Here is a 25066-nt window from a genome sequence, read left to right as displayed (position 1 = left end):
AGGAAGGAGGGAGGGAAGGACGGGCCGTGGGCGGAGCAGGAGGAGGAAGAGGAGGAGGAGGAGGAGGAGGAGGAGGACGGGGGAAGGGGTGGGGAGGAAGGTGGGGAGGGGAGGAGGAGGAGAGGATGGGGTTGAGGAGGGGGGAGGGGGTGGGGAGGAAGGTGGGGAGAGGAGGGGGAGGGAAAGGAGAAGAGCAGGAGAGAAGGGGATGAGGAGGGGAGGGGGTGGGAAGGAAGATGGGCAGAGGAGGAGGAGGGGGTGGGGAGGGGAGAAGGGGAGGGGGTGGGAAGGAAAATGAGGAGGGTTTGGGGAGGAAGGTGGGGAGAGAAGGGGGAGGGGGTTGAGGAGAGGAGAAGGGGAGGGGGTGGGAAGATGGGGAGAGGAGGGGGTTGGGGAGGGGGTGGGAAGGAAGATGGGGAGAGAAGGGGGAGGTGGCTCTGCACATAGTAAGGGCTCAATAAACACTATTGAATGAATGAATGAAAGATGGGGAGAGGAGGAGGAGGGGTGGGGAGGGGAGGAGGAAGTGGTGAGGAGGGGAAAAGGGGAGGGGGTGAGAAGGAAGATGGGGAGAGAAGGAGGAAGCGGTGGGGAGGGGGGTGAGGAGGGAAGACGAGCAGCAGGAGGGGTGTGGGGAGGGAAGGAGGGGTGTGAGGAGGGGAGGGAAGGTGGGGAGGAGGAGGAGTAGAGGTGTGGGGAGGGGAAGGGAAGCACTATGGATTTGCTCCCTTTATCCCCCCCGCACATACACCCAGCAGCACTCACCTACATAAACATTATTTATTTATATTCCCGTCTATCTCTCTTTCTAGACTGGAAGCCCCTCGTGGCTAGGGAACGTGTCTATTATATTGGCCTTTCCCAAGCGCTTGGTACAGTGCTCTGCACACAGTAAGCGCTCAATGAATAGGATCGATTGATTGACTGAAGGGAGGTGGGGAAGGGCAAAGCAGGGGAGGACAGAAGGGAAGGAGAAGGAAGAAGGGAAATAAAAGCGAGAACGGGTAGAGGGGAAAAAGGAATGAGGAAACACTAATTCTAAGGACCTGGGTTCTAACCCTGGCTCCACCGCTCGTCTGCTGCGTGACCTTGGGCAGGTAACTTCATTTCTGTGTGCCTGTTACCTCATCTGTAAAATGGAGATTTAATAATCACGACGGTATTTTGTTAAGCGCTTCCTGTGTACCAAGCACTAATTCTAATGACTGGGGTAGATTCAAGGTCATCAGATTGTCCCAAGTAGGGCTCACAGTCCTGATCCCCATTTTAACAGATGAGAGAACTGAGGCACAGAGAAGTGAAGTGACTTGCCCAAAGTCACACAGCTGAAAAGCGACAGAGCCGGGATTAGAACGCACGACCTCTGACTCCCGAGCCCGTATTCTTTCCACTAAGCCACGAGCCCCAAGTGGGACAAAGACCGTGTCTAACCCTTGTTGCTTGTAACCACCCCAGTGCTTAGTATAGTGCCTGGCACTTGCTAAATGTTTAACAAATATCACAATGATTGTTGTTATAATTATTATTGGCAGAGAGAAAGAGGAAGGATAACCAGAGGGAAAGAATAAGAATAATTAGGTGGAGAGGGAGCAAGTTGGATAACGGAAAGTCTGTCCATGTGGGACAGAGACTGATAATAAAAATTGTGGTATGTTAAGGACTTACTATATGCCGAGCACTGTATTAAGCGCTGGGGTAGATACAAGATAATCCGGTTGGACACATTCCTTGTCCCACATAGGGCTCACGATCTTAATCCCTTTTAACAGATAAGGTAAAAGTGAAGAGACTTGCCTGAGGTCACAGAACAGACAAGTAGCAGAGCCAGAATTAGAACCCAGGTCCTTCTGACTCCCAGGCCTTGTGCCCTTTCCACTAGGCCGTGTTTATCTTATATCCACCCCAGTGCTTGGCACATAGTAAATGCTTAACTAATACCATTAAAAAACGGGCACGTTGATTGCTCTCCAGTGGGCCAAATGTCAGGCTTGGCCCCCTACTCCGATTGCTTCAGACTGGCCCATCTAGCTAAGTGACTAAACGGTGGTTGCTTTTATGGTTTGTGGATATTACAGTTTAAAATAATTTAATTGGCAGCACACCTTAATTGGTTCTTGCATGAAAGGAGACACTTTATAAGCCAATATATAATAAAATCGGTAAGCCTTGAATTGCTTTTTCTCTTAGGAGGTAGCAAAAAGGTGAAGAAACCCCTTTTTACTTCTCACCCAAACCGTAACTGTCAAATCCCGATGCAGCGTGTAGTGGAACTCACCTTCTGTTAGGTACTTTTAGACGTGTGAAGCATCTGATATGAAACGTGATGGTGGGCATTTTTGAACTAGGCCTAAAATTGCCCAAGAGAAGAATGCATCCCCTAAGGGTAAGGCTCAGTTTTTGGTTCCAACAGTTGTACAAGTCTATTTCCTTTCCCCCCCTGCCAAATCTGACTTTCCTTTCAAAGCAGACATGTTAAAATGGCTGAATGGATTCTGCAACTCTTAAAAAACGAAAGGTGTTTTCCCAGCCTGATGTGCAGGACTCCTATCTAACCCAACCCCTCACAAGAACTTCCGCCTACCTTGCCGGTGAGGGGTTGTTCCCACTGTGCCCTGTCCCTGTGCCAGCGGGGATGTTCTAATCCCGGCTCCGGCATTTGTCTGCTGCTTGACCTTGGTCAAGTCTCTTCGCTGTGCCTCAGTTATCTCATCTGTAAAAGGCAGATTAAGACTGTGAGCCCCATGTGGGGCAGAGACTGTGTCCAACCTGATCTTCTATCTATCCCAGCGCTTAGAGCAGTGCGTGACACATAGTAATACCATTATTATTATTACCAGCAGCGGCATCAGCATCTGGAAAACTGGGAAGGCGGTGGTGGCATTTGGACCCTTTATTCACCTCTCCCTGAGCCTCACAGCATTTACCTACATATTTATAACATTTATATTCATGTCTGTTTCCTCTCTAGTCTCATTGTGGGCAGGGAATGTGACTACCAACTCTGTTATATTGTGCTCTTCCAAATGCTTAGTACAATGCTCTGCACAGTTAGTACTCAATAAATACCTCTGAGGAGGCACTATAGTGATGATAATCATTACGGTGTTAAGCGCTTCTATGTGCCAGACATTGTAATAAGCACTGAGGTAGATAAGAGGAAGTTGGGTTGGACACAGTCCCTGTCCCATGTGGGCTCACAGTCGTATTCCCCATTTTACAGATGAGGTAACTGAGGCAAAGAGAAGCGACTTGTATACGGTCACACAGCAGACAGTCGGCAGAACTGGGATTAGATGGGGAGAGTTCTAATCCCAGTTCTGCCGACTGTCTGCTGTGTGACCGTCTGACTCCCAGACCCATGCTCTATCCACTAGACCAGGCTGCTTTGCTGTTAAATGCTTACCATATGCCAAGCACTGTGCTAAACGCTAGGGTAGATACCCTCAGAAAAGGCATGGCCTGTAAGCCCCAGATGAGACAGGGACTAAGGACAGAGATGGCCAAATGTCAGGCTGGGCCCCCAACACTAATTGCTTCAGACTGGTCGATCTAGCTAAGTGACTAAATGGTGGTTGCTTTTATGGTTTGTGGATATTACAGTTTAAAATAATTTAATTGGCAGCACACCTTATTTGGCTCTTGCATGAAAGGGGACACTTTAAAAGCCAATATATAGTAAAATAGATAAGCCTTGAATTGCTTTTTTCTCTACGGAGGTAGCAAAAAGGTGAAGAAACCCTCTCACCCCCATTTAACCCATGTATTTAATCCCCATTTTACAGATGAGGAAACTGAAGCATAGAGAAATTAAGTGGTTGATCTAAAGTCACTCAGCAGGGTAAGTGGTGGGCCAGGAATAATAATAATAATAATGTTGGTATTTGTTAAGCGCTTACTACGTGCAGAGCACTGTTCTAAGCGCTGGGGGAGATACAGGGTAATCAGGTTGTCCCACTTGAGGCTCACAGTTAATCCCCATTTTACAGATGAGGTCACTGAGGCACGGAGAAGTTAAGTGACTTGCCCCAAGTCACACACTTGTCAAAGAGACAGAGCCGGGATTAGAACCCAGGACCTCTGACCCCAGCTTGCGCTCTTTCCACTGAGCCAACGCTGCTTCTCTCCCAGTCCTCTGTTCTTCCCCTTAGGCCACACTGCTTCTCTTGCAAACCAGGGACGCTTACGAGGCTGGGGGTGACGAGGAGGACCCCTCACTGCTGTTCAGGGGGTGGAAGACAGAACTTCATTGTTGGGTCTCGAATGAAGGTGCCAGAAAGGAAGCCCAGAGAAACTCAGACTGCCTTTGGCACCTCATTTAGCCAGCTGGAGGACGGAAGGGCGGAGCGGCGGAGATGCCCCCTAAATAACCAGCACTGCCCAGGACGACACTTCTCGGCATGAGGTGTTTATTCTTGTGAAATCTACAGGAACAACGCGGCGACGACTCCTCCTGGCCTTCGCCCAGCACGCACCCGGACCTCCCCTTGCCCTGGGCTCTTGGGGCTCCAGCCCTGCTGGGACTCAAGAGCCCGGTTTGCTGCTTGGGGGAAAGAGGCTGGCGTGGATGAGACCGGCAGGTTTGGGGCGTAGTACCTCAGAGGCGGGGCGACCCTCAATCTAAAAATGGCTGGAGGGTGGTGCCCGATGAGCCTCTGGGATTAGGACAGGGACGGCGGAGGGCAAAACCCTAGTACCTACCCCCTCGAGGGCCCTTTTCGGTTGTGCGGGGGGCACGTGTGCCTGAGGACGGAGAAGTCGGGGTGCCCCCGGTCCCTTTGGGGCAGGGACAGGGTTGGGCCAGCTCAGAAAAAACATACAGTCCATCTTTCCAGACTTCCCGTCGGCCCCGGCTCTAGCGGTGGGCCCGGGGCAGGCCCCAGCCGCTTCGTTCGAGGATGCCGACATCACGCAGCCAAGGGAGGGGGGAGAGGCCAGAGCCCCTCCATAGATCAGAAAAAATACCCAACAACACAGAGGGGAAGGGGGCGAGGAGGAACGGTGACCACGTCGAGAGGAAGAGGCATTCCGGGCCAACGTCACGGGGATGTATGTGTATATCTGTATATTCAGGGCCCAGTGGCCCGTCACCCCGGGCACGGGGAAGTTCACAGTCAAGGTGAAGATTCACTTCCACATCGGCAATGACGACTCAACACACGCCCACACGTACACACACCCACCTCTTTCCCTCTGGAACAGAATTCCGTGAGGTGGAAGGAGAGTCAGGAGGACTGCCAGAGACAAGGGGAGTGTTTAGGATACTCAGTGCTTGGTTTGGGATTTCACTCTAGAGTGGTGATGGCAGCTCACTCCCCGACCCCCCTCTTTCCCACAGCCTGCAAGCAGAGGGGCGGTGGAAAGAGAGAGAACGTCAAACCAGGACCCTGCCCTAGTTGAGAAATGGGTTCGGCTGGGACCCCGAGTTCCTCTTACGAAATGACCTCTGGAGCTCCCGGATCCAGCTATTCTTCTGCCGCAACGTCGGGGGACAGAGGAAGACGCCCCCCGGGGGCAACATTCCTGAGCCCTGGCTTCCCCTGCAGGGGCCAGTCGGGTTCCTGGGCCCGAGGCCCCTCGGGGTTGACGACTGACCGTGGACGGAGATGGGGGGCGAGGAGGCGGGGAGGTCCACAGCGAGGTCTCTGTAAACATGAGCTGGCAGTGCGGCCACTTGGCACAGAGGATCCGGGGTTGGCTCGGAGCAGGGGGCGGGCGGGCCGGGGGCTCGCGACCCCCCCCCCCCGGCTTCCCTCACCACAGCTGGGTCTCTCGGATTTCGGAGATGGTCTGACTGGCCTTCTGCAGCGCCTGGAGGAGCGGAGCCCGTTACTGAGGCTGGCGGCCCCGGTGGGGTCTGTGGGATGGCGGTGAGGTGCACGGAGGGGCGTCTCCTGAGGTCCGTAACTAGGGCTCGGTTCCTAACTACCTACTGAGCTCCCAGCCCCGAGGGCCCCGGCTGCGGGCAGCCCTCCAGCTACTATCTCAGCTCAGGTGGTCCCCTGCCCCCCGGCTGCTCGAGGACCGGCGGGCCTTACGGCGTCACCCACGGTGGAAGAGGAGGCTGGGCCGGGGTGGGAGCGGTGGATTCCGGCTTAGCGGGCGGGAGAAGAGGCTATGGACAGGAGGGGATGGGTCCACCAACTCTGCCATTTTGGACTCCCCCAACCTCTCGGTACAGTGTTCTGCACACAGTAAGTGCTCAACAGACACGATTGACTGATTCACTGAGGGGCCGGCGGAGGGGAGGGATGGCCGGTCGGCAGCACCTCAGGGGAAGCACCCACTTTGTTGTCCCCGGCCCGTTCAAACTTCAGGTTAGAATCTCCGCCTCGACCTCCCTTGCCCTGGGGCTGCCCCTGGGTGGGTTTCTTGGTTGAGGAGGGAGGCGACGGAGGAGGGGGGAGGTGATGGAGGAAGGGAGGAGGCGGGGGTGGGGGAGGACGGCTCGTTGCGGCACCTCGGGGGTGACTCACCTTAAGCATGTTGGCCGCCTCACCGCGCTGCTGGGCCATGTCTTCGGACTCGGTCAGCAGCCCCTCCAGGAGCTGCGCCTTATACAGCTGGCCCACCAGCTCGCTCTGCAGGTGATCCTTCACATAATTCACCAGGAAATGCATAACCGTCTTGGGGACACTGCAAGGGGGACGGACACTGGCTCGGCGGGCTTCTCCAAAGCCCGCGTTCCCCTCCGCTGGCTTAGAGAAGCGGCGTGGCCCAGTGGAAAGAACGTGGGCCTGGGTTCTAATCCCAGCTACGCCACTCGTCGCTGTGTGACCTTGGGCAAGTCATTTCACGTCCCTGTGTCTCAGTTCCCTCGCCTGCAAAATGGGGATTCCACACCTGTCCTCCCTCCCCCTTATACTGTGGGCCCCATGTGGGGCCTGATTTTCATGTCCCTACCCCAGTGCTCAGTACCGTGCTTGGCACATATTAAGTGCTTAACAAATACTACCGATGGACCGATTACAATTATCCTTCCCACTGAGAGTCCTAGAAACCGGGGGTCCCTCCCCCTGCCCCTCTTCAGAAGACCAGTGCTCCCTCCTTCCCCGTGGCCCCCGGAGCCCCCGGGCCCTCCCAGCCCGGCCCTCCACACCTGTCCTGGATGCTCTTGCGGACAATGAGGAAATAGGACTTGATCAGCCTGCGGATCACCTCGCAGTCTCGCTGCTCCCGTTGGCTCAGCTTCCGGGCCACCGGCATGGGCTGCACGGGGAGGAAGTGGTTCGGGCCTGTCAGAGGGGCTCGGCACGGGAGAAACCCCTTGGTGCCGAAAAAAAGGTAGGAGATACGGCACCCAAGGCCCGCCTTCCAGCCCCTTGGGGAATCTTAACGGTCAAAGCCTTGCATTTGTCCCTTTCCTCTCTCTCATCTTTCCCTCTGAGCTGTTTCAGCTCTGGGCCTGCTTAACCACCTCTGGGTGTGCTTGATTATTGATTGACTCTAGTAAAGCACACCACAACATATCTTAATCGAAACAACCCCCCTGACTAATCGGGACCCCTGGCCCTGATTATCAGCAATAGCGGGATTGCCTAGAGAACGGAGCAGGTCCGGCACCGAACGGGAAAATGCCCAAGGGACTTTTTGTTTTTTATCCTAAAGCATTTCTCTACTGTGCTCTTTTGATCATCACGAATGCTGTACCAACTCTACATAAAGAAATTCTGTACTGGCCTTGACTAGCAGGGGAAACTCTGCCTGTCAACCACCACTCCCTACCAGTGCTAGAAGCAGCGCTAGTCGTTATAAACTTGTCTCAGGCCTACCCTTTTTGAAAACAACACAGAGACCGTGCAAGTTTCTCTTCCACACCCTCAAACTGGGACAAATTCCCCCAGGCCCGTCATCCACTCGTCTATAATCGGTCCCCAGTTCCCAGAGTGAATCCGCCCACGCTGGAGAACAAAGCCCCCCCCCGCATAACGGCATCTGCCCGGCCCCTGGTTCCCCGGGCCTTCCATCTGCCACTCGTCTGCTGTGTGACCTCGGGCAAGTCGCTTCACTTCTCTGCGCCTCAATTACCTCATCTGTGAAATGGGGATTGAGACTGTGAGCCCCGCGTGGGACAGGGACTGAGTCCAACCCCGTCTGCTTGTATCCAACCCAGCGCTTAGTACAGTGCCTGACACTTAGTAAGCGCTTAAATACCACAGTTATTATCATTATTATTCTGCTCTCCGCCACGCCGGGGGTCCACTCACTGTGTCCAGGAGGTTGACAGCATGGGCTCGGCTGGGGCTGGAGAACACGGAGGCCTGACTGGTCCCTTTGGGCTTCTCCTCCGGGCCCTGCTCCTCTCCCTTTTCGCTCTTCCAGCGCCGGCCCCCGTCCGGCTGCTGGGAGTCACTCTGGGAAGGAAGAAAGAGAACGGATTGGGGGCCCTGGACCCGTGACGGTTTTAGTGGTAGCCCCCAGGCAGTTCAAACCACCCAGGAGAGGACATTTGGGGGCTTGTGGTAAAAATGGGAAGAAGAGAGGGGCTGGGGAGAAGCATGAACAACTCTGCTGGGGGAGCAGAAGCAGGCTTTTCCGGACAAAGGAGGCACTTAGGCGCAGGCTGATCCGGGCCCTCGTGCCCGGCCAGGGGCGGAGTGATGCTCCCACCCCACGTCACCGGCTCTATCATCTGCCCTTGTTTGAGAGCTGAGCCACTGAGGGCTCTGAACACACACTGGGCCTTCGATGAACCCCGCCTTTCAGGGGTGGGGACAGACAGTTCAGGGCAGGAGGAAGGAGAACACGGGCCTGACCAACCACCGGTCCCGCACCTTGCTGCTGCTGACGGAGGCCGAGACGACGGCGGTGTCGATGAAATCGGGATGCTTCGTGTTGATGTAAGCCAGCTCGATCGCTACCAGATTGTGCACCTGGAAGGGATGGGACCGGGTGACCCTTAACCCTATTCCTTCCAGGTCCGTGGAGACCATCCTGCCCCCGTGCCGGCGGCTCTCTCGACAAGCCGGCACCAGACAATTTTCCCGAGAGGCCCAGGAACCCTGCCGGGGCCGCAAGCAGGATTCGACTCCTTCGCTCCCGGGGCGGCCCGACCCGAGGACGGCAAAGCAGCTTCTGAGTGAGTACCGGTCTCGGGTGACAAAGGAGACCTGGCTTCCCCGCCTCTGCTTCCCCGCCTGCTCTTCTCGGGGCCGGGGTGGGAAGCGGCCTCCCGCCCAGACCACAGCCGCCTGCTTCGTGTCGGGGAGGGGAGGAGGGGCGTTACCATCTCATTGGTGATGGGCAGCCGCTTGCGCAGGACTCCGGTCACCACTTCCACGATTGCCTCATGCAGTTTGGGGAAGCGCAGCAGCTCCTAAGAGGGAGGGGGCAACACGGCTGGGACCAGGCGGGTCAGTTCTGCCCAAGCACAGCACCCCCAAGACGTCCTGTCCCGGAACCTTTCCCAGGCCCTCTCCTGCGCCTGCAGTATCCGCGGGCTTCCGGACCTGCAGTCTAGGAGGCCGGTAGCCGCCGAGGAGAAACCAACCCTCCCCTCATCATACACGGCAGTCCGGAGGGACATGACACCAATGGAAGAGAAGAAGTGAGAGACAGAGAGAGACAGAGAGAGGAGGGGGAATGGTTCAGAGGAGAGGGGGAGAGGTTTCAACGTGGTGTGTGGAGAGTGAACCCGAAGGATCCTCAGTCAATCGATAGGTGGTATTTACTGAGTGCTCACTGTGTGCACAGCACTGTACCAAGTGATTGGAAGAGTACAATAGAACAGAGTTAAAAAAACGTTCCCGGCACACAAGGAGCTCCTCCTTTGTGGCTGAGGGGAATCTGGGGAGAAGATATGTCCAGGAACTCAGGGCAAAGCCCACTGTGAGCAGGGACTGTCTCTCTCAATTGCTGTATGGTACTTTCTTAGCTTTACACACAGTAAGTGCTCAATAAATATGACTTAATGAATGAATAGCCTGAGGGTTCCAGGACACCGACAGCTTGTCTGCATCTGACCCGCGTCCACCAGGAATTATAGATTTGCCTGTGAGCCTCAATCCACACCTTAAACATGATACTCTTTTAATGACTGCTGTAAGAGTCAGGCAGACTGATCTCTGTGGGTATTTATAGCAGAGCTCTGAGGCCTAGTGGAAAGATCATAAGCCTGGGAGTCAGAGGATCGGGGTTCTGATCCCGTTCCCTCGATTAATCAGTGGTATTTATCAAGCACTTTAGAAGTGCTGGGGAGAGTACAGTACGACAGAGTTGGCAGACACGATCACCACCCTCCAAGAGCTTCCAATCCCGGTCTTGCCCCTTGCTAGCTGGGTAACCCTGGGTAAAGTCACTTAGCTTCTCTGTGACTCAGTTTCCTCACCTGTAAAATGGGGGTTCAATATCTGTTCTCCCCCCTTCTCAATAAATGCTACTGATTCAATGATTGGTGTCGCTCTTGCACCTGGATCTGTACTCTATTCACCCACACCTCGGCCCCAGAGCACAAACGTACATATCCGTAATTTATATATAATGTCTGTTTCCCTTTCTAGACTGTAACCTCACTGTGGGCCGGGAATGTGACTACCAACTCCGTTGTGGTGTACTCTCCCAAGTCAGCAAACATTAATCGCTCCATAAATACGATTGATTGATTGAGCCTCAGACTGTGAGCTCCATAGAGATAAATACGATAGATTGACTGATTGATTGAGAAGCACCATGGCCTAGTGGTAAGAGCCCGGGCTTGGGAGTCAGAGGACATGGGTTCTAATCCCACCTCTGCCATTTGTCTGTTGTGTGACCTCGGGCAAGTAGTCACTTCACTTCTCTGTGCCTCCGTTACCTCATCTGTAAAATGGGGATTAAAACTGTGAACCCCACGTGGGATACCTGATTACTTGTATCCACCCCAGTGCTTAGAACCGCGCTTGGCACATAGTAAGCGCTTAACAAATACCTCATTATTATTATTATTGATTGTTTGTTCCTCAGAATGTGAGCTCCATGGGGACAGGGTCTCTTCCTGACCTGATCATCTTTCCTCTTCCCAGTACTTCATACGCAGTAAGTGCTTAACAAGTATCAAAATTACAATTATTCTATCCAGTCTGCTCTCTCAGGCTGTCCTGCTCCAATCCCCACAGCCGAGTAGGCCACGGAAAGGAAACAAAACGGAGACTCCCGGCCTGACGGTCAGCGTGCTGCCGAGGAGAGGGAGGGTGGTGGGTGTGGGTGGGCCGCTCCCTCCGCCCCGACCCGGGCCCGTCACCTGGGTGTTGTAGGTGGAGCAGTGCTGGATGATCCGCTGCAGCTCCTCGTGCACCAGCTCCACGCACCGCAGGCTCGGCTCCTCCAGCCGTTTGATCTGCCTCTTCACCAGCAGTTCGAAGGAGACTTCGGGGATGAAGAGAGCCGGGCGCGGCCCCTGGGGAAACCGAGACACCCTATCTCGACACTGTCACTACTTACTGTTCCCCACATCGCCCGCCCTGGCCCCGGCCCCAGGAGCAGGCAGAGGGGAGCACCGAAGCCGGGGGCACGCCGGAGAGGAGCTGGGGGGATGTGGTGGGTGCGTGGAGGGGAGGACGTGAGCAGAATTCCTTGCCTCGTCTGTGTCACGGGGTTACAAAGACAGCCAGGACCAAACGTTCAGCATCTCGAAAGTCAGGGCTTCTAAGAGCAAGGGGGGCTCTTAGAAGGGGACTTTGACGGGCGGCTTTTAGGGGGCAACGCCGGCAGCAATATGTCCTTGGGGAACACTGCCCACTTGTCCCTCCCATTCTGGGCTGAAAGAAGCTCTGGGAGCTCCAAGGGAGCGTAGGAAAGGTGAGATTTAGTTCGGGAGAAGAAGCTCAGACCCTGGGTCCCTCACCCACTTCCCGCCTGCCCCGGGCTGCGTGGGACCGGCTCAGCCTCGGCTCCCAAAGAAAGTCCCTGGGGGTCACCGTCTCTGCAGCCTCACTCCAGCCCAAGCCCCCACAGGTGGCAACCAGCCCCGTGGCCGCAGCTGGGGAGGAGGGGAGGCGGGGGACAGGACGGGGGAGCGGCCGCCTGCTACCGTGGCGTTGCGGATGGCCGTCAGGATGTCCAGCATGGTCAGCCCGGCCAGCGGGTCGATGGACTCCAGGGTCCGGCCGAACGTCTCGTGGAAGATGTAGCACATGCGGGCCCCTCCGCAGCTGGGAAAGAGGGAGGGAGGGATCGTGGGGTTAGATCACGCCGGGTCACTCTCTAGGCCCCACCCCTGGTCCCCTGCCCCATTTCCCTCAGGATGCCTCGGGCTGGGGACCCAGGGTGAACTGAGGCTGGCAGCTGTCCCCCACCCCCCGCTCCCACCTCCCAGGCCCCTGGGGGCTCACAGCTCTGAGGTTTCGATGTTCCTGGCTGTGCCCTCGATGGTGTTGCAGTATTCGGTGGCAAACTTGGTGATGATCTGAAGCAGGGTGGCATTCTGGTCCGCGATGGGCTGCCCGTAACTCTGCAGGACCGACTGGTACTGGGCCGTCAGCACATTCACCCGCGTCTTCAGCTCGGGCAGGCAGTCCCGGATGTGATGCATCAGTAGCCTGTGGGAGCGGGGGGCGGGGGAGGAGGAAGGTGGGGATCGGGAAGGGAGACCGGGACCTCAGGGGCGGCCCCGGCTGGGAGACGGGGGTCCGTCTGCCCTCTCCGCTTCCGGCCCCTTCCCCCGCAGCTGTCACCTGTTGAGGGTCTTGGTGAGAAAGCGCGTGCCGTTGCGGTTGGCCAGAGACGGGTACTTCTTCTGCAGGAAGGCCTGTTCGTCCTGGAGGGAGTCGCTGATGCTTTTATTGATGTTGATGTCGTGTTGGCTCCTGTGGGGGGCGGGGAGAGAGTCAAGGCCCCAGCTTCGGCCCCGCTCCCCCTGGGCCACAGAGGGGCTCGAGCCACGCCCTCTCAACTAGCCGAAAGCTGCCCCTCGCCAACCCTGAGGCTGACTGGAGCCACTCTGGTTTCTGATGCCGGCTGGGCCTGAACCAGGTTACCAGAGCGTGGGGAAGGAGGAGTTGGTTTTGGACATGGTTTCAGCCCCAGACTCCTCATCTTGACTAGGTTACTGTGGGTTCGGGGGCGAGGGCGGGAGGGGGAGGAGTTAGGTATGAGGGAAGTGGAGGGTGCAGGAGATGGGCGGGAAGAGAGAGGGAAGAGAAAGGAGAAGAAAACAGGCACAACAACAGAAACGACAAAAGTGAAAAAGGAAGGAGGAGGAGGAGCCAGGGGAAACGCCGGAGGCAAAAAGTCAAGTCAGAGAGCAATGGAAAGGAAGAGGAAAGGGCAGAGTGCCTGTCGGCAGAGGAGGTAGAAGCCGAATGATGAGGCTGCTGTTGCAAAGGAAACTCCTCTTGACAGAGGGGCTCCCCAGTTACCAGAGGGAAAAAGCCCACGGGGAGGTTGCAGTGACAGAAATGTGATTGACAGCTCCGTCTGTGACACTTTGGCCTTCCCCACCTTCTCAGGCCCCCCTTGGACTGGGGGCAACCTGTGGATCCTGTGCTCTGGGGGCTCGGGCAGGCTGGGTCCCCCGAAACCCTCTTCTGGGGCTGGGTTCAGGCTGTGGCAGCCATAGCCCAGTAGCCTGTTGTTGCTACAAGGGGATTCACAGACCCCCGAGAGATCCCTTACTTGAGGCTAATGCTAACCTCACCCTGCAACGCCCCTCCCCTCCGCCACCCCGCTCACCGATTCACCACCCCAATGATGCCCAGTTTCACCGGGATGACGCGTCCCATCAGCACATCCATCGCGTCGGTCCCGGCGTCCATCAGGTCTAACTTGGTGACCACTGCCAGAGTCCTACGACCTGAAAGGCAAGGTCGGATGCGGGGCAAGATGAGGAGGCAATTGGGTCTCGAGTCACGCTCGGCTCCTGGAGTGGGACTAAACCGTCAAAATGGGACTGGGCCCCCTTCTGTGACACACCTCCCCAACTCCTCATTCTCTAGGATGCCAGAAGTCAGCAACTACAAGACCCAGAAGCCCACGGGAGCAACCTCACCCATACACATTACCACTTCTCTCTCTAGGAAGCGAACCCGGACTCACTTCTGATCTTTTTTTTTTTTTAGCTCTCGGACCCTATATTCCAGGGCTGGGGGAGTTTCAGTCTATGGCAACACTTTACTGGGGAAGGGGACTATGCCCCAGATTTACAGAGGCCCCGACCTTTTTCTTCTTTTAATGGTATTTGTTAAGTGCTTACTATGTGCCAGGCGTTGGAGCTGATACCAAGTTAATCAGATTAGACCCAGTCCCCTGTCCCACATAGGGCTCACAGTCTTAATCCTCATTTTACAGATAAGGTAACTGACACCCTGAGAAGTGAAGTAGCTTGCCCAAGGTCGCAGAGCAGGCAAGTGGCAGAGCCATTAGAACTCAGGTCTTTCGGACTCTCAGGCCCGTGCGCTATCCACCAGGCCAGGCGCCCGGCCCGGGGGACGACACCCGCGGAAGTTCCCTCAGCCTCGTACCATCAGGGTCTACATCCCGGGCCAGCTTCAAGGCTTCGGAGGTGGCCATGTCCGTGTTGGCAGCGGTGACAGCCAGGAGCAGGCAATTCGGGTTGCCGATGTAGGAGAGGATCATGTCCTTGACCTGACCCTCAATGTCCGGGGGCTGGTCTCCCACGGGCACCTGCGAGGAGAACAGGGGTTCGGAGACAAATGTCTGCTGCTTCCTGCTCCATCTTCCCCACTCCAAAGACCCAAAGAGGGATTGTGCCACAACAGCTATTTAAGGCTGGGAGGGAAGGAACACAAAACCACATCTGTGTGGTACATCCCTAATCTCCCTTTCCCAGAAGCTCCAGAAAGCACTTGGGGATCTCTTAATCCCCTCATCTCCCCATCAAACTGTATAATAAGACAACTACAGCCCTTTATTTAAACAGTTCCCTTCTCAAGGACTCAAAATGCCCTCACGCTTGTCCCTATAGTATCCCCGTGAAAAATATGGGAGGTGGGGCGATGGGTCCCAATATACGGGTGAAGACACTGAGAAAGAGAGTAGTTAAGTGACATGCCTAAGGTCACACAGCAATTCAGGAAAAGAGCTGGGACAATATACATGCACCCAGGCAGGAAAACCGCCCTGTAACTAATCCATCAGGACTGAGGTGGGCAGCTGACTGGAGAGAATAAACATAACAATAATAACCACGATAACAATAATGGTGTTAAGCATTTACTATGTGCCAGGGACTCCACTAAGCACTGGGGTGAATACAAGCAGTGGGGCCCGACTGAGCCCAGGACGATCGAATCGTGGCACAGCCTGCCCTGGAGCAGGTGAATCCGTTTCCCTGTAACCCAGATTTCCTACTTGTAAAATGGGAACAACAGGAAAGAGGCAGGAGAATTAATCAGCAAATGGACTTGGGAACCCTGAATGCTAAAGAGGATCAGGACACCCCAAGGACAGGTCACCTTTGTGATGCCAGGCAGGTCAACCAGGGTCAAGTTCAGCACTTGGGGAGAAAAAATCTTCAGGTACAGGGGTTCGGGGCTGATTCCCTACAGGATGACAGAGAGGTTAATAGCCTCGGGACTTCCTGCAGGAGAGAAGGCTGCCCAGTGGTCCAGAAGAGGAAGAGGGAGCTTGCTTACCTTGTTGGTACCTGTCATTCTCTCCGTTTCATTTTCAATTTCCTGCCGGATCTCATTGAAATCTGTAAATGTCTTTGCGGGGGGGGGGGGATGGGACACACACACACACAGAATCTTTAATTCAGTGACCCTCTATCCCAGGTCCCTGAAATCCCAGAGAGTCTGGTATTCAGGAGGGGGAGTCGATTCCTGGGGAGGTGATGGGGGCTGAGGACGGTGGAGGCAAATCTCCATCAGTTTTGCCCCACTGCTTTTTGGGCTGCCCGCCCACCCCATCGCCCTCAGTAAGGAAGGGGCTGCCTGGAATCTGGAGCCTCACAAGGCACTGGGTCATCAATCAATCGTATTTACCGAGCATTTACTATGTGCAGAGCACTGTACTGAACGCTTGGGAGAGTATGCTACAACAGCATTAGCAGAAACGTCCCTGCCCAAGGTCATGGTGGCTCCACGCCATCCTGAGGCTCTGAGGTCTGCCCAGCTCTGGCATCCATGGAGAGTGGGCTCTTTGCCGAAGCCCAACCTGGTCTTTGGATGGTGGGGAGGTGTTCCTCCCTGACTCCGTGCTTCTGTCTCTCTCTCACACCCTGTATGTGTATCTTCCAACCCCAAGTGTGTCTGTGTGTGTCTATGTGTCCCCCTGTTCTCAGCCTCATGAGTGTGTATGTCTCCACCTCCTCAGCCCCAAATCTGTGTGGGCCTGAGGGACCACCTCCCGGACCCCAGCCCTGGGCCCGCTACGTATCTACTCCCCGGGCCCGCATGTGTGTGTCTGCGTGTCCACTTCTCCAGCTCCAGCCTGGATATGTTTCTCCTTCTGTCCCCAGTCCCGTCCTCCTGGAGGCTTCAGGCTCAAAGTAAAAAGTTGGTCCCCCAATTCTGGGTGTGAAGGGTAGACGGAGGTTCCAGTTGGGCTAGGGAGGAGAGAGAGGTACCTTGTGTTTGCAGTGCAGGAACGTGGCCCACTCCTCAGCCTGGACACCTGCAGGAATATAGAGCAGAATCAGTGCTCCGCGCCTGATGGGGGCATCAGGCCCTGGTGAAGGGGGTGACACATTTCCCACACTAGGATGATTCAGGGACCACCCAGTGCCTTACCGATCCTTCCCACCCTGGGACATGATAAGGTTGACACTCGGGACATGACCCTGGCGCTGAATTCTGAGCTCCAGACTTCTGAGATTTAATGGTGTCTCCCTCTCTCTCCCCGAGTCCACTGAAGTGCTCCCTGAATTGAGTGCAACCATATGAATTGTTCAGAAGAGGGGAGACAAGGGGGCGGGGAGCAGCTGGGGACCCAGATGTAGAGAAATACACCACCATCTCCGGGCCCAAGCAGAGGGTCTCGGTGGGAGTGGCAGGGGTCTCGGGAGCAGCCGCTCCACATCCCAGGTGCCATCCCAGCCCCAGAAGGGCCGTTGTTCTTCCAGAAACAGGCACGAGTCCCATCATCGTGATCAGAGCCGGCTCCGCCAGTCGGGACGACTCGACAGGCCACGCTCCGGCACGGATGCTGGGGTTTGCCGACCTATATCTGTCCCCTCCTCTATGCTGTGCTGAGCATTGACTCAGCTTTTGGTTAGGACAACATGGGAGATCATTTTAGACTTCCCACTGCCTCTCCACCCTAGTAGAACAGCAATGCATAAATAGGCAGGAGGGCCTGTTGGGTCCTTTCCCCTTGGCAAGACATCCGCTCCTCACCCAGGCATCCGCCTCCTGAATCAGAGCGTGCCCTCACTCCCAGAATCTCTAATCTGGAGGTGGGGCAGGCAGAGGACCCACCTGCCCATGTCTGCCTGCCCTTCTCCCTCCCCGCCCCAACCAAGCTCTTACATGTTTCGGCACTTGCTGCCTCTTTCCGCTCCTCCAGCGAAGCCACGTGAACCAACTGTAACACCAGAGGTCGGCGGGTCACGATGCCCGAACCCCGGGGTAGGAAGTCCCGGCCCACGATACTCTCCAGAACTGAGCTCTTCCCACTGCTCTGTGACATGCAGACACACAAACATACACCCAAAGTTTCACAGAGTCCCAAAAGGTGGCATAGTGGGAAAGCATACCTCCTCATCCTTCTAGCCTAGAGAGTGAGTTTCCCTCTTTCCAGTCCTCCTCCTGTTTCCTTTTTTTGGTGTTTGTTACGTGCCTACTATGTGCCGGATACTGTACTAAGTGCTGGGGTCGATGCAGGTTAATCATGTTGGACACAGTCCAGGTCCCACATGGGGCTCACAGATGAGGTAACTGAGGCACAGAGAAGTGAAATGACTTGCCCAGGTCAACAGCAGACAAGTGGCAGAGAACCCAGGTCCTCTGACTCCCGGGCCCGAACTCTTTCCACTAGGCCACATTACTTCTCCAGCCCAGGCATGTGAGGCTATGTGCCCACCCCTAAGTCTGGCACTGATCACCCAGGGGCTAAGACATCGGTGAGTAGAGGGGAAGCTCCTCTGGTCGGAAGTCACGTTCCCGATTTCGGGGGGGGGGGGGGGGGGCAACACAGTCTCAGGAAACAGTGTGAGGAGGGATGATGGTCCTTGGCTAATTCAAGAGCAGAGAGAAAGTCAAGCTCCTAGGCGTGGGATGTGAGGGCTGGGGAGTATCAGTGAATGAGGAGTGTGTATTTGGGTGTTTTGGTGGGGGGAGTAATGTGGATGGGGGTCGGGGAAGCCCCCTGACGCCGGTCATTACCTGAGAACCAATGACAACAATCTGAGGGAGCTGGATGACCTCCGCCCCTACAGTGTTGAAGATCTCCTGCAGTTTGTTGATCACAGGGATCAGCGTCTCCATGGTTACGTCTCCTCCGGTTCCTGTCCCAGGCAAGAGACACGGCCAAAGAGGTGAGAATGGACTCCCCGCCAGCCCATACCTAATGGTCGGTCTCCTCAGGCAGCCTCCTTTACTTCAGGTGGAGAAATCACGATCCCACTCCCCTCAGATATCTACCACCCGGGACTCCGAAAATGACTGCACGCATCGTGATGTGCTTTCAGGGCAACAGTTATCTTTGACATCTCCATGACCCAGTCAGGTAAACTGAGGCAGCCCTAGGGATTCTGACCCCACCTGACACCCCACTCGTTTCCAACTTTCACACTGTACCCACTGGAAAGAGCAAGAAATTCAGGCACTAAAGCATGACTCAATAAGTCTCCATATCCACGCGAGGGAAAAGCACTGTGGCCTAGAGAAAAGAACAGTGGATAGAGTCTTCTAGACTGTAGGCTCAATGTAGGCAGATAATTTATATATTATACTCTCCCAAGCTTTTAGTGCAGTGCTCTGCACATAGTAAGCGCTCAATAAACTGGATTGATTTATGGGCCTGAGAGTCAGAAGATCTTGGATTCTAATCCAGGCTCTGCCACTTGTTTGCTCTGAGACTTTGGAAAAATCACTTCACCTCTCTGTGCTCATATGTAAAATAAAGGATTAAAGCAGTGGGACATGGTCTGATTAGCTTGTAGCTTGGAGGAAACCTGCGTTGAGAACGGTACCTGCACATAGTAAGCACTTAAATACCCTGAAAAAAAAAAAGTAAGCAATTGAGTTCCATAGAGTACAGCAAGATTAGTATTTGGGACAGTGAGGACCCAAATATTGATTTATAAAGATAAGGTCAAATGCCCCCACTCACTGACTATACGCAAAAGGCAGGTCTGCTGACAGAGAACAATCCTGAATTGACCCAAGACAGAATTGAGACAAGAAAGCAGAACTCACAGAGGAGTGGGGTAGGGGGCTGGGTGTAGCAAAATAAGGTAACTGGGGTGTCTAGAAGCAGCAAGGCTGGGTATATATCCTATATTCCTCATATAATGATGGTATTTGTTAAGCGCTTACTATGTGACAAGCACTGTTCTAAGCACTGGGGTAGATTCAAGCTATCTCTGTGCCTCAGTTACCTCATCTGTAAAATGGGGATTAACTGTGAGCCTCACGTGGGACAAACTAATTACCTTGTATCTCCCCCAGCGCTTTGAACAGTGCTCTGTACATAGTAAGCGCTTAACAAATACCAACATTATTAATCAGGTTGACCCAGCCCTTACCCACATGGGGCTCACAATCTTAATCCTCATTTTCCAGATGAGGGAACTGAGACCCAGAGAAATGAAGTGACTTGCCCAAGGACACAGCAGACAAGTGGCAGAGTCGGGACTAGAACCCAGGTCCTTCTGACTCCCAGGCCTGGGTTCTAACCACTAGGCCATGTTGCTTCTCAATGTCTCAAATACCTCAGGCCCTCCCTGGGTTCATATATCTGGAACAAAAAGGTTGAGCCAGTTGGCCTAGTCCCTTGAATCCCGAGAGTGGACAGTGCACGGGCCTGGGAGGCATAAGGTCATGGGTTCAAATCCCACTCCGCCAGGTCTGCTGTGGGAACTTGGGCAAATCCCTTTGCTTCTCTGTGCCCCAGTTCCATCATCAGTAAAATGGGGATCGAGACCGTGAGCCCCACATGGGACAGGGACCGGGTCCAACCCGATTTGCGTGGATCCAACCCCGCGCCTAGTACAGTGCCTGGCACACAGAAAGCGCTTAACAAATAGAACAATTATTATTGGGGAACAGCGTGGCTCAGTGGAAAGAGCCCGGGCTTCGGAGTCAGGGGTCATGGGTTCGACTCCAGCTCTGCCACTTGGCTGCTGTGTGACTGTGGGCGAGTCACTTCACTTCTCTGGGCCTCAGTTACCTCATCTGTCAAATGGGGATGAAGACTGTGACCCTCACGTGGGACAACGTGATGACCCTGGATCTCCCCCAGTGCTTAGAACAGTGCTCTGCACATAGAAAGCACTTAACAAATAGCAACATTATTATTATTGTCACTCCCCTCCCCAGCGCTTAGAACAGTGCTGTGCACATAGCAAACGCTTAACAAATACCAACATTATTATTATTATCGTCACTCCCCTCCCCAGCGCTTAGAACAGCGCTGTGCACATAGTAAGCACTTCACATCTCTGTGCCTCAGTTCCCTCATCTGTCAAATGGGGATGAAGGCTCCCAGTCTTGAAGAAGACTGGGAGCCTCACGTGGGGCCACCTGATGACCCCGGATTTCCCCCAGCGCTTAGCACGGTGCTCTGCACCTAGTAAGTGCTTAACAAATACAAACATTATTATTATTACCTTCTCTGGGCCTCAGTTCCCTCATCTGTCAAATGGGGATGAAGACTGGGAGCCTCCCGTGGGACCACCTGATGACCCCGTATCTCCCCCAGCGCTTAGAACAGTGCTCGGCACCGAGTCAGCGCCTAACCAATACCAACATTATTATTGTTAACTTCTCTGGGCCTCAGTTCCCTCATCTGTCAAATGGGGATGAAGACTGGGAGCCTCCCGTGGGACCACCTGATGACCCCGTATCTCCCCCAGCGCTTAGAACAGTGCTCGGCACCGAGTCAGCGCTTAACCAATACCAACATTATTATTGTTAACTTCTCTGGGCCTCAGTTCCCTCATCTGTCAAATGGGGATGAAGACTGGGAGCCTCCCCCGATGCCCCTGGATCTCCCCCAGCGCTTAGCACAGTGCTCTGCACCTAGTAAGTGCTTAACAAATACAAACATTATTATTATTACCTTCTCTGGGCCTCAGTTCCCTCATCTGTCAAATGGGGATGACGATGGTGAGGCTCACGTGGGACAACCCGATGACCCTGGATCGCCCCCCGCGCTTAGAACGGTGCTCGGCCCAGAGGAAGCGCTTAACAGATACCAGGCTCATTCTGTGATTATTGCGGGGGACGTGCGGGGATGTGGGTGCTTGCGAGGTGGCGCGGTACCTGTGCGGCGGCAATGGCGGCGTCCCGGGCCCCGCCGCTCCCTCGGCTCAAGGTGTCGCGGCTCCCGCGTCGGGAGGCTCCATTGGGCTCCGGCCGGGCCCGCGGCCGGAAGCGCCGCCGCCGCCGCCGCCCGCTCATTGGCCGAGCCGCCCCCAAGTCCCGCCTCCGACGGCGGGGTCCCTGAGGGGGGCGGCGCGGCCATTGGACGACCGCGCCAGGCCCCGCCCCAACCAGCCCGACTCTGGATTTCTATTGGACCACGCAGCCGTCAATCCGGGAGGATGGGGCCTAGAGGCCGCCTGGGCGACCGCCCTCCGTGACGGTAGCCTTTTTTTGGTCCTAGGCTCTCTTTCATTCGTTCGTTCATTCATTCATTCGTTCGTCCATTCATTCATTCGTTCGCTCGTTCGTTCAGTCATTCGTTCATTCGTTCAGTCATTCGTTTGTTCATTCATTCATTCGTTCGTTCCTTCATTTATTCATTCGTATTTATTGAGCGCTTACTATGTGCGGAGCACTGGACTAAGAGCTTGGAGTGTACAAATCATTCATTCATTCATTCGTATTTATTGAGCGCTTACTATGTGCAGAGCACTGGACTAAGCGCTTGGAATGGACAATTCATTCATTCATTCATTCAATAGTATTTATTGAGCGCTTACTATGTGCAGAGCACTAGACTCAGCGCTTGGAATGTACAAATCATTCGTTCATTCAATAGTATTTATTGAGCGCTACTATGTGCAGAGCACTGTACTAAGCGCTTGGAATGGACAAATCATTCATTCATTCATACATTCAATCTCATTAATAATAATAATGTTGGTATGTTAAGCGCTTACTATGTGCAGAGCACCACTGGGGTAGATACAGGGTCATCAGGTTGTCCCACGTGAGGCTCACAGTCTTCACCCCCATTTTACAGATGAGGGAACTGAGGCACAGAGAAGTGAAGTGACTTGCCCACAGTCATACAGCTGACCAGTGGCGGAGTCGGGAGTCGAACCCGTGACCTCTGACTCCGAAGCCCAGGCTCTTTCCACTGAGCCACGCTGCTTCTTGTGGCTAGGTCATGGATTCTAATCCTGACTTTGCCACTTAATAATAATAATAATAATAATGCTGGTATTTGTTAAGTGCTTACTATGTGCCCAATTAGACAGTAAGCCCATCAAAGGGCAGGGATTGTCTCTATCTGTTACCGATTTTTACATTCCAAGCACTTAAAACAGTGCTCTGCACATAGTAAGCACTCAATAAATACTATTGAATGAATGAATGAATGAATGAATGAATGAATGAATATGTGCCAAGCACTGTTCTAAGTCCTGGGGTGGATAGAAGGGAATTAGATTGTCCCATGTGGGGCTCACAATCTTCATCCCCATTTGACAGATGAGGTCACTGAGGCACAGAGAAGTGAAGCTGACAAATGGCGGAGCCGGGATCAGAACCCACAACCTCGGACTCCCAAGCCCAGGCTCTTTCCATTGAGCCACGCTGCTTCTCTTGTCAGCTGTGTGACCGTGGGTAAGTCACTTCACTTCTCTGGGCCTCAGTGACCTCATCTATCAAATGGGGATGAAGACTGTGAGCCTCACGTGGGACAACCTGATGACCCTGGATCTACCACACAGGGATTTTTCCCAGAATCTGGGTGAGCCAGTTTGGTCCTGGCTCCCAGTGCCCTGGAAGCAGGAAGATCCAGATACTCCAGAAATGTGGGAAAACACTTGCTCTGCTTTAGCCGTGTGACTGAAAACACATTGATCTTTGAAGATGTGACTCTGTCACTTCCCTTCTGGGCAATCTCGGGAAAGTCCCTGAACTTCTCTGGGCCTCAGTTTCCTCATCTGTAAAATTCCTACTCCCCCTCTCTCTTAGACAGATGTGGAACAGGGACCATGTCTGATCTGATAACCTTTTATCTACCCTAGTGCTTGTAACATAGTGGTTATCAAATAACACATGAATATCACTCCCCTAACTTCAAATCAATCAATCATATTTATTGAGCACTTACTGTGTGCAGAGTACTACCCACACTCCTGTGAGCCCCACGTGGGACAACCTGATTACCTCATATCTACCCCTATACTTAGAACAGTGCTAGGAACACAGTAAATGCTTAGCAAATACCATAATTATTATTCTCCTTAACATGTTACATGTTCCCCTCAACCTTTTCCTTTTCTCTGGCCCCTTTCCTCTGGGCTGATTCCCCACCCGCCCTGCACCTTCCTACTGCTTTCAGAGAAGTTGATCGTACTCTTCTTTTTTTATGGTATTTGTTAAGCGCTTACTATGTGCCAGGCACTAAGTGCTCTCCTACTAGAATCTCTGGTTTTAGTTTTACGGACACAATAGTCAATATTCTCCTGCTTCTCATTCCACCCGTCCCAACAGCCCCTTCTCACTCTCCTCTGATGGTTCCTCTTCCTCTCCTCATTCTGTAACTGCGGATGTCCCTCCTGGCTCATTTCTGCTACCTTACTCTCTTACCTTTATTCACTTTCTTCTGGAACTTAGAAGCTCATGAGGCTTCTTCTGCAGCAATTCCCAAATCTAGAGATTCTAGATTCCCAAATCTGCATCTCCAGTCATTCATTCATTCAATTGCATTTATTGAGCACTTACTGTGAGCAAAGCACTGTACTACGTGCTTGGGAGAGTACGATGCAACAATAAACAAACACATTCCCTGCCCACAATGACCTCTCATTTTACTCTGCTCTCTCATATTTCCTCCTGCCTTCTTGTCAGCTCCTCCTGGATTCCCCATCTGCTATACTGTACTCTCCCGAGCACTTAGTACAGTGCTCTGCACACAGTAAGCACTCGGTAAATACCACTGATTGCTTGATGGGGCTCGAGTGTGTGTTGTGTGTGTGCGTGTCCCTCTACCTGCCCCCACCCAATCTGAATTCCCCCACCTACTCCATCCGTGCCCTCAGCTTCTCTCTCCTGGGGGGTGGAGACTCGGGGTGTCACGCTGGTCTCCATGCCGGGGGCAGGCAACCTCTGCCCACTCGGGCGGGAATTTCTGGAGTCCGGCACCGCCTGCGTCTCCCACATCCTGCTGCACGGTGACTCACTGACCTGAAGAAGGAGAAGAAGGGAGGGAGGAGGGAGGGCCTGGCTCACCCGGCACTGCTGTGCCGGACCAACTCATTCCCTTCTGAATAATAATAATAATAATTATGATATTTGTTAAGCTCTTACTATGTGTCTTCCACTGTTCTAACCACTGGGGTAGATTCATTCATTCAATCATATTTATTGAGTGCTTACTTTATGCAGAGTACTGTATTAAATGCTTGGGAGAGTACAATACAACAATAAACAGACCCATTCCCAGGCCACAACAAGCACACAGTCTAGAGGAAAGATAACTGGGTTGGACACAGTCCCTATCCTACAGAGGGTTTACAGTCTTAATTCCCATTTTACAGATGAGGGAATTGAGGCCTAGTGAAGTGACTTGCCCAAGGTCACACAGCAGATAATGGGCGGCGTCGGGATTAGAACCCATGACCTTCCGATTCTCAGGTCCGTGCTCTATCCACTAGGCCTTGGTGGGAAGCAGGCTCAGATACAAGGTGATCAGGTCGGACAAAGTCCCTGTGCCACTTGGGACTCACAGTCTTAATCCTCATTTTACAGATGAGGTAACTGAGGCCCAGAGAAGTGAAATGACTTGTCCAAGG

General features: G+C 54.0%; 1 protein-coding gene across 2 annotated transcripts; it reads right to left on the bottom strand.

Moving 5' to 3' along the window:
- Positions 1-4389: 4389 nt before the first annotated feature.
- On the bottom strand, positions 4390-21470 carry LOC100073406 (dynamin-1-like protein). 2 transcript variants are annotated; one of them, XM_029067597.1, is made up of 18 exons: positions 21360-21470; positions 18258-18379; positions 17403-17553; positions 16502-16548; positions 15567-15638; positions 15387-15473; positions 14433-14595; positions 13645-13765; positions 12648-12779; positions 12306-12512; positions 12005-12125; positions 11216-11371; positions 9224-9313; positions 8772-8870; positions 8205-8351; positions 7097-7206; positions 6474-6633; positions 4390-5808 (listed from the first exon to the last, which is right to left on the bottom strand). In XM_029067597.1, exons 2-18 carry the CDS (start codon positions 18357-18359, stop codon positions 5752-5754), a joined length of 2022 nt encoding a protein of 673 aa, XP_028923430.1. In that variant the 5' UTR covers positions 18360-18379; positions 21360-21470; the 3' UTR covers positions 4390-5751. The 2 variants fall into 2 exon arrangements, with proteins under 2 accessions (XP_028923430.1, XP_028923429.1); XM_029067596.1 differs by lacking the exon at positions 21360-21470 and adding an exon at positions 21157-21198.
- Between the last annotated feature and the right edge of the window lie 3596 nt (positions 21471-25066).

This window comes from Ornithorhynchus anatinus, chromosome 6 (assembly GCF_004115215.2).
Source record: "Ornithorhynchus anatinus isolate Pmale09 chromosome 6, mOrnAna1.pri.v4, whole genome shotgun sequence".
Taxonomy (NCBI): Eukaryota; Metazoa; Chordata; class Mammalia; order Monotremata; family Ornithorhynchidae; genus Ornithorhynchus; species Ornithorhynchus anatinus.
Note: the sequence above shows the minus strand (reverse complement) of the source record. Positions and strands in the feature narration are given on the sequence as shown.